The sequence below is a fragment of the Betta splendens genome, chromosome 15 (assembly GCF_900634795.4).
Source record: "Betta splendens chromosome 15, fBetSpl5.4, whole genome shotgun sequence".
NCBI classification, from domain to species: Eukaryota; Metazoa; Chordata; class Actinopteri; order Anabantiformes; family Osphronemidae; genus Betta; species Betta splendens.
Window position 1 is genome coordinate 11,810,863 of NC_040895.2, and position 13,680 is coordinate 11,824,542.

At 41.3% G+C, this 13,680-nt stretch overlaps 1 protein-coding gene across 1 annotated transcript; it reads left to right on the forward strand.

Annotated features, from left to right (window-relative positions):
* The first annotated feature begins 331 nt into the window (after positions 1-331).
* Positions 332-10,031, forward strand: LOC114870395 (exportin-5). The gene is made up of 33 exons (XM_055502388.1): positions 332-560; positions 1,081-1,202; positions 1,339-1,411; positions 1,499-1,636; positions 1,889-2,071; positions 2,203-2,229; positions 2,337-2,522; positions 2,689-2,765; positions 2,857-2,901; positions 2,991-3,081; positions 3,214-3,303; positions 3,424-3,549; positions 3,646-3,736; positions 3,820-3,948; positions 4,092-4,207; positions 4,294-4,449; positions 4,625-4,666; positions 4,747-4,836; positions 4,966-5,165; positions 5,253-5,355; positions 5,463-5,644; positions 5,763-5,863; positions 5,955-6,042; positions 6,138-6,273; positions 6,378-6,476; positions 6,603-6,649; positions 6,790-6,896; positions 6,978-7,037; positions 7,125-7,219; positions 7,311-7,418; positions 7,532-7,669; positions 7,765-7,929; positions 8,172-10,031. Exons 1-33 carry the CDS (start codon positions 459-461, stop codon positions 8,316-8,318), a joined length of 3,660 nt encoding a protein of 1,219 aa, XP_055358363.1. The 5' UTR covers positions 332-458; the 3' UTR covers positions 8,319-10,031.
* Positions 10,032-13,680: the final 3,649 nt, after the last annotated feature.

A 13,680-nucleotide genomic window follows, 5' to 3' on the forward strand; every position in this document is an offset into this window, starting at 1 on the left:
TTTCTGCCTGTCTGTCTGTCTGCCTGCCTGTCTGTCTGTCTGTCTTTCTGTTCAATACGCAAAAATATTAAGTTTAAGTTTTAACCAAAGTACCGATAATATAATTACATAGTAACATACTGTATATTATATCATTTAGTTATTATTGTAACAATCATGTATTTATCTTTCCCTTCCTTTAACATTGTACTCAGTACAGGTGGAACATTTTCTCAATTTACCAATATTTTTATTCAGTGACCAACATCCAAACAAAGTAGAAGATCTATACGAAAAGGACCGTGGACTGCAACTCCCAGAATTCCTACGGTACGGCAAGCGACAGGCTCAAACACGCAGCTAGCACGTTTTGTGCACGTTGGTACCTCCCTGAGCGACAGCTTCTCGCTGCTCTACCGACGTTTTGCATAAGGCAGCTCCTCTAATCGTCCAAATAGTGCCAGACGCTACCTGAAGTCATGGCTGACCAGGTGGCTGCCATGTGTGAACAGCTTATCAAGGCTGTAAATGTCATAATGGATGCAGAAACAAGCCAAATGTATCGACTGGAGGCCCTAAAGGTAGCTTCGTTATGAGTTAATAGCTAGCAGCTAGCTAGCTAAGCTTATTAGTTATTGGAGCGGATGGAAAAAAATGAATCAAGCGAGAGTTTGGCTAAATAAAACGCCTGTTTTTATTAATCGAGTTAGTCGCATCAATGACCATACAGTCTGTTTATGTCCGTTATTGTTCGCTAAGTTTACAGTGATGATAGCCAGTAGCTTTGTGAGCTAACCGTTAAATGCCGATATTATCGTTTCCCCACCAGATCCACTGTCACCTCATGCACTTTCATTCATAGGCGTGTTAGTATCTGATTATGTATTTGTGGCTTTGTGAAAAACGGAACCACCTGCAATGTTGCCTCTGTCCTAAAAGGCTGAGCGTTACTTAGCTTCATGCTTACCTGCTTGGTAAGTATGTACTGTCAGTTGAGACAGCTGTTGCTATTGATACGTTTTAAGTAGCATCGTATACGGCGTAATAAAGTTTAAATGTTTAAGAAACAGATTATTCAGCTCATTTTATTTTTCACTACAGTTTTGTGAGGAGTTTAAAGACACAAACTCCTTGTGTGTCCCATGTGGCGTCCAATTAGCCGACAAAGCCCAGCCAGCTGTAGTAAGACACTTCGGTTTGCAAATACTGGAGCATGTCATCAAGTGAGTATAACACAAGTATTATATATATATATATATATATATATATATATATATATATATATATATATATATATATATAAACAAATAACTACATTTTAAAAGCTGCACATTTGAAAGAGATCTTTTGTATAAAAAGGTTCCGATGGAACAACATGGAACAAGAAGAGAAAGTCCAATTAAAAGAGTGTGCTATGCAGCTCTTATCAAAAGTGAGTGTGATGATAGAAGTCTGATGACAACAATCTGAATTAAAACCTATAGTGTATTTCTCATTTGATACCTCTGTGTCCTATTAGGGTACTCATTCTATCCTGGAAGAGGAAAGCCACATCAAAGATGTGCTGTCACGAATTGTAGTAGAAATGATCAAACGAGAGTGGCCTCAGCATTGGCCACATATGCTGAAGGAGATGGAGGCTCTCACTGTTGAAGGGGTGAGTAACTTGTTTCATGTCCCAGGCATTCATGCAACTTAAATACAATTATGTAAGTCACATGCAAATATGTATTTTATGCAAATGATTTGTCATATCCATGTGGCTTCATCACAACAGCCTAAATATCTTTGCAGTTTATTACCCATTAAACCACATTCCTTCATATCTTTCAGGGATTTGTTGCTGTTTACTTTTTAAACTTAAGGGGAGTCAGTAAGTGAAGTTTAAAGTCCCTCATTCTTTTCATAGGAAGCCCAGACAGAGCTAGTGATGTTGATCCTCTTGAGACTGGCAGAAGATGTGATCACATTCCAGACTTTGCCCAGCCAGCGACGCAGAGACATTCAACAGACACTAACTCAAAACATGGAAAGCATCTTCAGCTTTCTCATGGCCATTTTGCATCTTAATGTAGAAGAATACCGTAAACTGGTCAGTGGGGCTCTTAAGTTTTACCACAATAGACTAATTAACAACCTATTGCATTGCCTGTTAACATATTATTTAAATTAAAATGTAGCAGTAAAGTCAGTGTTGTTACTGTTTGTTTTTGCTTTTTTCAGAAAGGGTCACCTGAGCACGGACTGAAGGTAAGAGAATACATCACTGCATTTTTTTGCTAAAATTAGCTTCATATGAGCTCATTTGCATTAAATAGTTTGGCATTGCTCCTCATTTAATTTTTCCCCACTTACAGGCTAGAGCTCATTGTCGAGTTTCTGTGGCTACGCTGAACACACTTGCAGGTTATATTGACTGGGTGTCATTGGTTTACATCACCAATCGGAACTGTCAGCTACTGGAGATGTTGTGTCTCCTGCTGAGTGAACCAGAGCTGCAGCTTGAGGCAGCAGAGTGTCTGCTCATCGCCATTAGTCGCAAAGTGAGTCACAGGGAGAATACATGTTTTAAATGTGGAAGGTTAGAGTTGCCAAAATGTAATGGTATAATAATGCAATGTGTGTTAAACGCTTCATTAGAATGAAATGCTTATGAATAATTAGTCCAGTAGTTTTGTAATTTGTATAATTGGCATCCTTCTGTTCAAGGGTAAACTGGAGGATAGGAAACCATTTATGCTGCTGTTTGATGATGTGGCTATCGACTACATCCTGTCTGCAGCTCAGTGAGTACAAGTTATTCATCCAGTCATCATCATGTGTCTTTAATGTCCCCTTTTTACTGTTATTGCACTGTTGATGTCTCTTTGAGTGCAGGTCAGCAGATGAATTGGCCATATGTAAGAAATCCGCTGAATCACCGTATGTAACATGATCCTTCTACTTAAAAGTACATAAACAATTGTAATGCACCTGGTTGTGACTCACAATTGTCCATATGTGCCTTTTAGTTCAGTGGAAGTGGTGGAGCGACGTTATATTTTCCTGAAGAGACTGTGTCAGGTCCTTTGTGCTCTGGGGGGTCAGCTATGTTCATTAATTGTGAGTTTTCTGGACTAATTGTAATGAATGTGATCACACCGTTAAATGGATTTGGTCCACATTCTCTCTTTGCGGGTGCACTTATTGTTGAATTTGTGATTGATTCCTCTATAATATAAATTTCCCTCACAGGGTTCAGATATTGACATTGATGTGCATGTACCTTCAAATCTCATCAAGTATTTGGAAGCCCTGTTAGCTTTCACTAAACATTCAAGTCAGGTGAGCCCATTTTTTTTCAAGGAATTGGTTGTTAAATCCTTAGCTACATCCTAGTGAACAAAAAATGAATTTCGGTGCTGAGTTTGATCTCTTTTTTTGTTATTTTCGTCACCTCTGTAGTTTTTAAAGTCATCCACCATGGCTACTTGGGGAGCTTTGTTCAGAAATGAAGTGCTGTCAAAGGATGCAGTTGTTGTGGAGATGGCCATTAAATACCTCAAAACGTCTATGACCAACTTTGTCAAGGTTTGTTGCTTGTGTCAGTGCTGTCATTCTCACTGTAAATGGGACACAAACAGGATTTAACTAAAGGCTGTCCTGGTTCTTTGTGTGTCTCTAAAGACTGGATTTCCATCCAAAGAAGATAATCCAAGTTGTCAGTACTCTCGTGTGGACTTTGACAGTGATGAGGACTTTAATTCCTTCTTTAATTGTAAGTACCAGAGCTTTAGGTTTCATTTACTTACAATTCCCACTTTACGCCTAGATTTTTATCTAGGTTTTGTTATTCTTCAGGTTTCAGAGCGCAGCAGGGAGAGGTGTTGAGGTGTGTATGTCGGATAGTTCCTCTGGAGGCCTTTCAGATAGCAGCAGAATGGTTGCATTATCAGATTGCCAGCCCTATTGACATCGGTGATGCCACATGTAAGTGTTTGCCCTCACTTTTGTTGAGCGAGCTCAAAACCTCTGGACCTGTGTTTGTAGTGGATGCTGTTTACTGAACTTTTGGCTTTCAGAATTAAAAAAAAATGCAGGTGATAAATTTCACTTTTCTTCCACCTCTCTAGCTAAGATGTCAGAGGGTCTATGCTCCATCCTGTCTCCATCGGTAGTTCAGTGGGATGCCATGACTGTCTTCATGGAGTGTGTGACAGCACAGATCTTCAAAAGTCTTGAAGAAGAGGTGAAGTTTTGAACAACAGGTTAAAATTGGGATTACAAATGTCAATAATGTTGATTGTACTGACTCTTCTACCTTCTGCTGTGTAGAAGCTGCCCATAGATCAGAGCGTGGAGATGTTACAGGCCGTTGTGAACTATGAGACCAAAGACCCGCTCATCCTGTCCTGCGTGCTCACCAACGTCTCTGCCCTTTTTCCTTTTGTCATACATAGACCACACTTCCTGTCACAGGTCCTCTACAAGGTCAGCTCAACTGTCACCGGTTGCTGTGAATAGTAGCAGATTTAATATATTTTGTAACATTTACTTTTACTGATGTTTTATGCTACAGGCTGTATTTTCATAAGCCAGTATTAAAATGCTTTTGGGAACAGTACCTTTGACACCAACTTTCCATTACCTTTTCTTGTCTCTGCAGCTGTTCAATGCTATTACATTTGAAGTTGCTCAAGAAAATAAGGTGAGTTGCCTTCACAGAAGAATTTCAGAAAGTTTTCAAAGGCTTGTCCAAGACGAAAACTGTATTCTCAATGTCCTCAGGCACCTTGGACGAGAGCTGTAAAGAACGTGAGAAGGCACGCCTGTTCCTCCATCATCAAAGTTTGCAGAGATTACCCACAGTTCCTTTTGGTAAATGTCCTCACGTCCCAGTTAAAGCTAAATAACATACAGTTCACATTTATGTTCCAATTGTGAACCCAAAGTCTGCTTTGATGAATAGACATGAGTAACGTTGCTGTTTGTTTCTGTCCTGTTCAGCCTTGTTTTGACATGTTTTACAACCACGTGAAGAAGCTGTTCTCGAGCGACGCCAAGCTGACTCACATGGAAAAATGTTCACTGATGGAAGCTCTGGTGCTCATCAGTAACCAGTTCAAAGACTTTGCGAAACAGAAGGCTTTTATAGATGAACTGATGGCCCCAGTAGCCGCAGAATGGACCTCGGATGAGATGAGACGGTGAATTTGAATCCAGACTATTTTGTTAAATGGACATAAGTTAATGTTATGTCAGAAATATTATCAGTTTTGTTAATTGTGTTCTAGCATTTTATGGGACCCTGTCACGTTCCTATCCTTTGTTGGAGCTGACCAGGTGGTCTCTGAGCAAAGTACATACACAGAACCAGCAGGTCTAAATAGGGGACGGGTATGTTTTTATGACATTTGTGGCAATGAATCAAATAGTTTTGAATATTTCTATACAGATTGTGGTGTTGTTTACGGCTCTACTCCTGTTTCATATATTTTCTCCAGGTGACTTTCTGTATGTACGCCATGTTGGGAGTAGTGAAGCGAGCACGTTGGCCTGCAGACCTAGAGGAAGCCAAGGCTGGTGGCTTCGTGGTGAGCTACACCCCTGCTGGAGCTGCAATCTACAGAAACCCCTGCGCTGCACAGGTTCTGGTGATGCTCCCCAACTTGCTGGCTCTAATCAGGTACCTGTGGGTTTACGCTAAACTCTACATTACTCTCTTACTTGTGTCAGATAGATCTCAGCTACTTATCCATTATATCAATCCAGGATGAATCTTAATTTTGTGCTTTCCATTTCAGGACTCACAACAGTCTGTTTCTGCCAGAAAACATGGCTTGTCTGAGTGAGAGCTTCTCTAGGACCCACGATGTAATGGATGTGGAGAAAAAGTTGATTTTTGGTAAGCAAAACATTCTTCTCACATTAGTGACCCACCTTTTGAACCACACTGAAAAGACAAGTTAAATCTTCCCAGTGTGTGCCTTTTCTAGGTCTCCCTCAGCAGGTTTTGGATACTCCTGTGTACAAAACTAACTTGGAGCGCATGCAGGGATTTTTCACCTTGTTATATGACAACTGGTAAACATTGTTGTAGTAGTTTTTAAAGTTGGTTCATCCCTCGCGGACTGTTGCAGATTTAATTCTACATCATCTTGTGTTCTTTACCCATCTAGTCTCCACATCATGGGGAATGTGGGTATGTCCCTGCAGCAGGAGTTCTACACTATAGATAGGCTGGCTGAGGAAATAGCTGGCTCTGTTTTTCTCTCCCTCGACCACGTGCCTGACCACAGACTTCGCCCTATAATTCATATCCTTTTTGCTTTTGTTTTTAGTTTAATAGATTAACTACTGTGTCATCAAAGCTTAGCTATTCATTTAAATTCCAACATTTATTGTCTTTAACAAGTACACGGGTGTTTTTAAGGCAGTTGGTGTTGTCATGTCCTCAGGAGTATTATGAAAGTCTACTCTGCCCTCTGCTGGGTCCTTTGTTTGCCTACATGCTACAGGTCAGCATCTCTACCCTTCTAATTCTCTAGCACAGCCTCAAATTATTCATTTACTTAACATATACACTGAATTCACTTTATTGAAATTGTTTTTAATGGCTTTGTTGCATCTGTATCATATTGCAGAGGCTCAGCATCAAATGGCAGGTGATCAACCAGAGAACCTCTATCAAGTAGGTTAATGGGTCATTGCATATGCCTTTGTCATTTCTAGAGCCTGACTGACTATTGTCTTATTCTTTACATGTACATTGTGTCCAAGCCTCAGGATGAATATAAAAACTTACTCTTGACTTGTATGTTGTGTTTTCAGTGGTGAAGATGAAGAAGAGGTGGTGTGTCACGAGAGCCAAGTAACGCAGGAGATGCTAGAGGAGCATATGATCCGAATGCTCACAAGGGAGGTGCTGGAGTTTCTTGGTAAGCTACAGTGCCTGTAGACGGTGGTATGATTTGGTTTGTCAAAGTTAATAAGCTTGCAATGATTTTTTTTCCTTCTAGCTATGAGCTGTATCGATAAAAAAACACACGAAACAGCAACAAATAAAGAGGAAATAGATGGTAAGGATCAGAATTTAAAAAAAAAACATGAATTAACAAGTTAAGGTTTTTTACTTTGCTGATTCTGACTGGACTGTGCTTGTGTAGAGGAAGACATGATAATGGATTCGGTGCAGACAACATATTCAGCACAGCCCGTAGCAGACCTGACTGAACTGGGAAAATGCCTCATGAAGCACGAAGTAGGCCTGAGATGCATGTTCTACCATTTTAGACTGCAGCACAGTTACACAGTAAATGCTACACACTTGTGTAAATTGTGTTATTCCCCAGAACATCTACATGTCCCTGTTGACACTCTCCTTCACCTCACTGTCATGGAAAGATACTAGTAACTGTCATCGCACAGCTTCCATGGTCTGTTGGACACTTCTACGGCAGGTAACGCATTCAGTATGCGTATGAACACTGTTATGAGTAAGCATAACATTTTATTTTATTAATAAAAAACGAAAAGTGCCCTTTTAGTTCACCAGATTTTATTTTGTCTTCAGGTTGCAGACTCCAATCTTCTTCCAGAGGCGGTCACATGGTTTTATGCCAGTGTTTTTAGGGGCCTTCAAGTTCATGGTCAGCATGATGTCTGTAACACAACCCTCACTCAGCTGGCTATGCTAATTTATGAAAACCTGGTGAGTATAATCACTGCATCAGATGCCATGTGTACTTGGTGTCCTGTCTTAAAATGGCATCATACCAATGTTTATGTATAAATCTTTTGCTTTAGCGGCCTCGCTACATGGACCTACGAACCATGATGACCCAAATCCCAAACATCAATGTGGAAGCTCTGGACCAATTTGATCATAGACTCATAGAACCTGGTAGCCAGAAGGTTGGAGAGAAGAAGAGGAAAGAACAGTTTAAGAAGCTCATAGCCGGAACTGTTGGGGTAATGCCACACTTGGCCACTAGAGAGCAGCACTTCCCTATTACAACTCACTGTAGCCTACTCAGTGGTGGCTGGACACACTGGTCCAAATAGTGCAAGTCATTACTCAGCCGTGTGATTCTGGCTGTGTGGTAAATCTGTGCTCAGCATCAGAAAAATGTGCTCAACAGGGTTGTACAGTCCAGTGGTGTATATATATCTGTAGTTCTGCTAAACCTCTCATCTGTTTCCTTCCCAAACAGAAAGCTTTGTGCCAGCAGTTCAGGAAGGAAGTTCACATCCGGAATCTTCCATCACTCTTCAAAAAGCCAAAGCCAGACAAGGACATACTAAGCACTGAGCCAATAGGCCTGGAAGCCCTCTTCTCTCCAGAGAATAATGATCTGTAGCAACACACAGTGTTACTAATGGACTTCATGAAACTAATGTGTACAATCCAGGGTTTCCCTTCAGCATCCTCCATGTGGGGCAGTGTGGCACTAACCAACATACGTCAACACTCCTGTTCACTAGGCTCTTTTTTTTATCCTCACTGTGCTGCAGCACCTCTCACTATTCTCAGTCTCTTCTGTGTCAGGATCATTCTCCATTTTGTGATTCACTGTTTTTTTTTTTCTCCAGAGCCCAGGTTTGGGATCACATTAAGCTTAGAAATTTAATGATATCAAACCAGCAAATCCAGTAGCCTCTCAGGAAGGAGTGCGTGTCTGCGTGTGCATTGTGTGGCTTCTGGAGAGGCGGAAACCTTTTGTAGTCCAAATAAAACAAAACCTCAGAGGTTAGTGTTGGCAGGTAAGTTGTGTGGACATGCTGCTGTAGAGGCTATAAAGTCCCTGGTCAATAAGAATGGAAGAAGTAGGACAAATCCTTTTCTGTGGACTATAATTTCTTCTGACTGGACTAATTTGAATGTTATTTCTGAAGAATATGCTAATGGTACCTCAGGTGCGATGCTTTCTATGATGGGGTAAAGCTACTAAAGAAAAGGAAGCTGCTGGATTATTTTCAGATATGGTTATTGTAGAGCTAAAAATTAGCAAAGCCTTTTTGCTTTGTGAAGATTATGTAGTTTGAAGAAGCAGTGTTGGTTTAGATTTGGTGTTTTTGATTTAGCAAGGTCATATCAGCAAAACATGGCCCAAGTACTGTTCTGTAATGCTTACTTACTGAAACGCACATATCATACTACAGATAATACAGCCACAATTTGTGCCAAAACATGGTAGACTTGAGCAAAGCAAAACCTAATGGCACATAACTTTACTAAAGATTATTTAAGGTTGGACTGAAATATGTGTAGCTTTATCCAAGTCTTTGTTGTTTTTCTAGTTGGTCACATTTGTATGTGTTTGTACTGGTATTGTCAGCCATGGAAAAATAAGAACCAGCACTACATTCCATCATGTTGGAAGTCATTTTAAAATCTTTGTTTTTAAATTATGTCCTGTGTAGTTTCAGACCAAAATAAATGGGATTGAGTCCTTTTTAAATGCACATGCCTGTGTTTAAGATGCTGGTTGGCTAAAGACAAATTCACATGTTACACGAAGCTTGTTTTTTTTTTTTTTATGAAAATCTTTTGATTGTTCACATGTGGCCATTTTAAGAAAATACTTGTTCAACACTAAAATGTTCTTTTAAATAAAAATTCACTTTATCTAAAAAGAATTTTGTAAAATAATTTACTTACTGTTTTCATGCTTAAATACAAAATATTTTGATAAATGATAAACAGGGGTGCATGTAAATTTCATTCAAAACTCACTAAAAGGTAAAGCAAATGCAGAAATGTAAATTAAATCGGACCAAAAAGTCTTTATTTTTAAAGTGTAAGAATGTTATGCAATTAATTTTATTCCTTTAACTTGACATTAACAAACATTACCGGTACATGCTTAGTTGTAAAACCTTATTTGCATGCTCAGTATGTCATCCGCACCGCTGGGGGCGGTAACGCGCCAACTCTGGTCTGACACCTGCCGTAAACACGTACGCTGTGAGGAGGCGCAGTGAAGAAGAGCGATGTTTATCCATGGCAGGTGCTGTCTGGTGTCCTATGTCGTGTATTATTCTATATATTGGAATAAAGTAAAATTTAAAAACACGGCTGTCCCTGCTTTCGCAATGCTAAATACTACAAAACTTGTCTGTAAAATGTCGGTTTGGCCACACACCGGTACGTTTAGGTACCGTTGTGTTAGCAAACAGCAGCAGATCGTTGCCGTGCTAACAACAGAGACGTTCACTGAGGAGGTAACAATGTAGGAAATCTGAAATAGTAAACAATGTTTCTACTGTTGGTTTATTGTGCTAATGTACTGTCTCAACCTAAATTAGGTTAAAGTACACTGCATTTCTCTGCAGTGTTAGTTCCAAATGAATATTTAACATTCAAAACACATGTCGTTTTTTTTGTAAAAATATGCACTATATAAATGTTCAAATGCTTAAGGGTATAGGGGAGACGACTTCAGATACTTGAAAGTTTCATATGAAAAGCAACAACAACAAACAAAGTTATTGCCCAACAATAGGGGATAACTAAAATAATTTTAAGAAAAATGCCAAATATTCTAGAATTTTAATAGAATTCCGATAATATAACAGTCAGCTTTTTGAGAAAGCAATTAGCATAGTAATCTGTTATCAATGCCTTAAAATACAGCAGTGAAATCGGCATTAAGGTATGTTCCTAATGAGGAGGGAAAACAAATTACAGGTTTTTTCCTCTGTGTTTTGTAGGCCTTCTACTCATCGCAGCACCACACTTCCACACACTGCTCTGTTGAGCACTGCCCACTGGCTGCTTCTGGATGCTTCGACATTGAGTGTAAAATGTGCCTTGACAGCTGTCTGCAACAGACACACAGCCTAATATGTAATATTATGAGATTTACAAGGACCCAATTTGTGCACTTTAAACCCCTGAATAGGGTGGACAATGCTATTTACAATTGATAATATGTCACATTTGACTGAAAGATAATTTGTATGTGAGTAAACATAGTCTTTGTGTTATGTAAAGTCAAAGAAAGTTGCTGCTATATTAAGGAAAAAAACTGAAAAGGAAAAAAAACAAAAGTAACTTTTTTTTAAACGTGCGTTTAAGAAAAAAAGTACAGAGGGACGTCTTCCTCCAGGAGTGCTCTAATATTTCCTACATTTATTGCAGAGGAACATATCCATCAATATGGGAACTCTGCTGTGTGCTTTAATGCCCCCAGTTATTTCATTTAGTGCGCTAATGTTGTGGCCGATTTAAAGTTGTAGTGGGTCTTACGGTGACTGGTGTGGTGCACTAGTGTCCTCCTTTTGAGGAAGGCCCGCTTCAGGCAGACCCCCAGCACAGCAGTGCTAGTAAATTTCTGTTGCGTGTTTTTTAAATATACTGGTACAGTAAGTCCAGTAAGCAAGTTCAGTATGTGTAATTAAGTTAGTTTCAGTTAAATATCTTACGTTGGCTATTGTTTATGTATGTAGGGTGAATGTAAATTTCTAAAATTTCTTCCTCAACAGTCTTGAGGGTTTTTTTTAAATAAAGATCACATTAGTGCTTTAAATTATGACAACCATATAATACGGCTGCATGTGTTTTATTTCTTTGCACCTTTTGGGGAAGTAGTTTTATAAATTAAGAGCATAATTTTGTTGCCATAATATGTCAGCCCTATGACGGACTGATGAAGTCACACCTGTGTTTAAAAAATACTGAGTGGTAATAATGTTACTTGACGAACATAATTGTAGTATAGATATATAATTGTGTTAGAATAGTTATGTTTTACGGACAGCTTATTTTATATTTCCGTCTAGAAACACACGTGCTGGTCTTCCACCAGCAGCCCGGCAGCCTAGCAACGCGGTTGCCGCGCAACAAAGAAGTTTCCGGTCAGGGTGGCGATTTTTCAGTTCGGACGTTCATATCGTAATCAACACATGGGGAAGATATTTAGTTCGAGGCGTCGCTAACAGCTCCGCGTCGGCAGAGAGGAGCGGTTCGCCCGCAGGAGCGTGAACGCGACGCGGGCCCACGTCAGGTAAAGTTGAAGTTGCTCTCAGTCCTCGTGCTTCAAAGCAACCGAGACGACAACTGCACCGACAGCGGACCGCGTTCGAGTCCGGGGCGAGGTTCGAGCCTTTCTGCAGAGCAGCGTGTCCGTGGGATGTGGTAGTTTGTTAAAAGGATGCGCTGGTCACTGGTTTCAGGAACTTCAGGGCCGCCGCGACTTAATAAATCTGCACGGTGAGAATTTACGTTTACGCGTTACATAAAACACTCATTTGCTAATGCATTGCAGCTACAGTAGTAAACAGTTATTACTGAGCTCTGTGTGTGTGTGTGTGTGTGTGTGTGTGTGTGTGTGTGTGTGTGTGTGTGTGTGTGTTTCAGTCTTAAACGGTGCTTCTTTACCGTTTTACACCAGCTGAAGCCTCACGTGCTTCTCAGGTTCACACTCGTTCTAACACAGAGTGGAATAAGTTCTGTGACCTGGGGCTCAGTGTGTGTTTGTATAGGGTGAAACTGGCACAGTGACACCCACCAGTGAGTGACTGGACCAGCTTTACTGCGTCTCATCTCTCTGTGTGTGTCCTGGCAGCTGTAAGGCTCCGGTTGTGTGTCAGGCTTAGTCGCACACATGGCTGCTAAACAGAGACGAGGCTGCACCTCGCCACTCCACAACCAGAAGGGCTCTGAATGGAGGATTACAGGCATTTTCAGATTACTGCTCAGCAAGACCGAACTGTCTGCGGCTCTGACCCCCTTTTTAATGGGGGGAAATAAACAGGGCCATCATCATATCCAAATAAAGTCACGCAACAATGGGGTAGTATGGTAATTATTGCGGGACTTTGCGTGAGGACATTTTGGACAGACCTTGAAAGTGTAAACCACAGTTTAAGGATTAAGGGCTGGTTCAAGGGTTAGAATTAGAAATTGGTTAAGGTTAAGATGTGCTTCTGTCCTCATGAGTGTGTGAGCACTAAAATCTGCCTTTCTTACTGGAACTAAAGACACTAAATAGTAAATGCACAAAAAGTGACTCCATTGTTAGAATAAAGAATAGATGCAGCTCATGGTGTATGGGCATCTGTTTGACTTTGATTACAGTAAACAGCCGCATGGGTAAGCGGTTCACGCACACACACACCCTCTCACGCGGCCCATAATGTCTCTAATCATGGATGTCTTAATCAAACTGAGCAAAACATAAAGAATTGGCCGGCGTGCGGATTAGGAGGCAGGGGTGAGGAATGTGGGGGAGGGGGGATGCTCCGCGTGTGTGGGGATGGCTAGCACGGAGGCGGCGGTGCCAGGAGTATGCCCTGTCCATCTGCCGGCCCACTCGCCCACCCGCCCACCCACCCACTGACACACTAACAGGTGCGTGCGCGCGGACACGCGTGTGTGCGCGCACGCTCGCGTGCTCCACCCTGCACTCTGACCGTACCCCTGTCCTCACTTAGCCCGGGCAGCAGATGGCGAGGGGGTAAGGCTCGTAGCCCCCCTCCCAACTCCAAGCCACCAGCCCCGTCGCCCCCCCCCATGCAACTCACCCCACCCTGCTTTGTGTTGTTGAAGAGCCCGGGCGCTGAAAGGCGAGCCCCAGCTCCTCTTCCCCCCCACAAATCCTTGGCCGGCTGCCATTGGCGGGACTCAGTCAGGTGTCCTAATACTTCAGTTAGGGGAGGAAACGCTGGTTAATCTGCCCATCGCGTGCCACTGGCCATGGCCTGGCCTCTTTGTGTCTG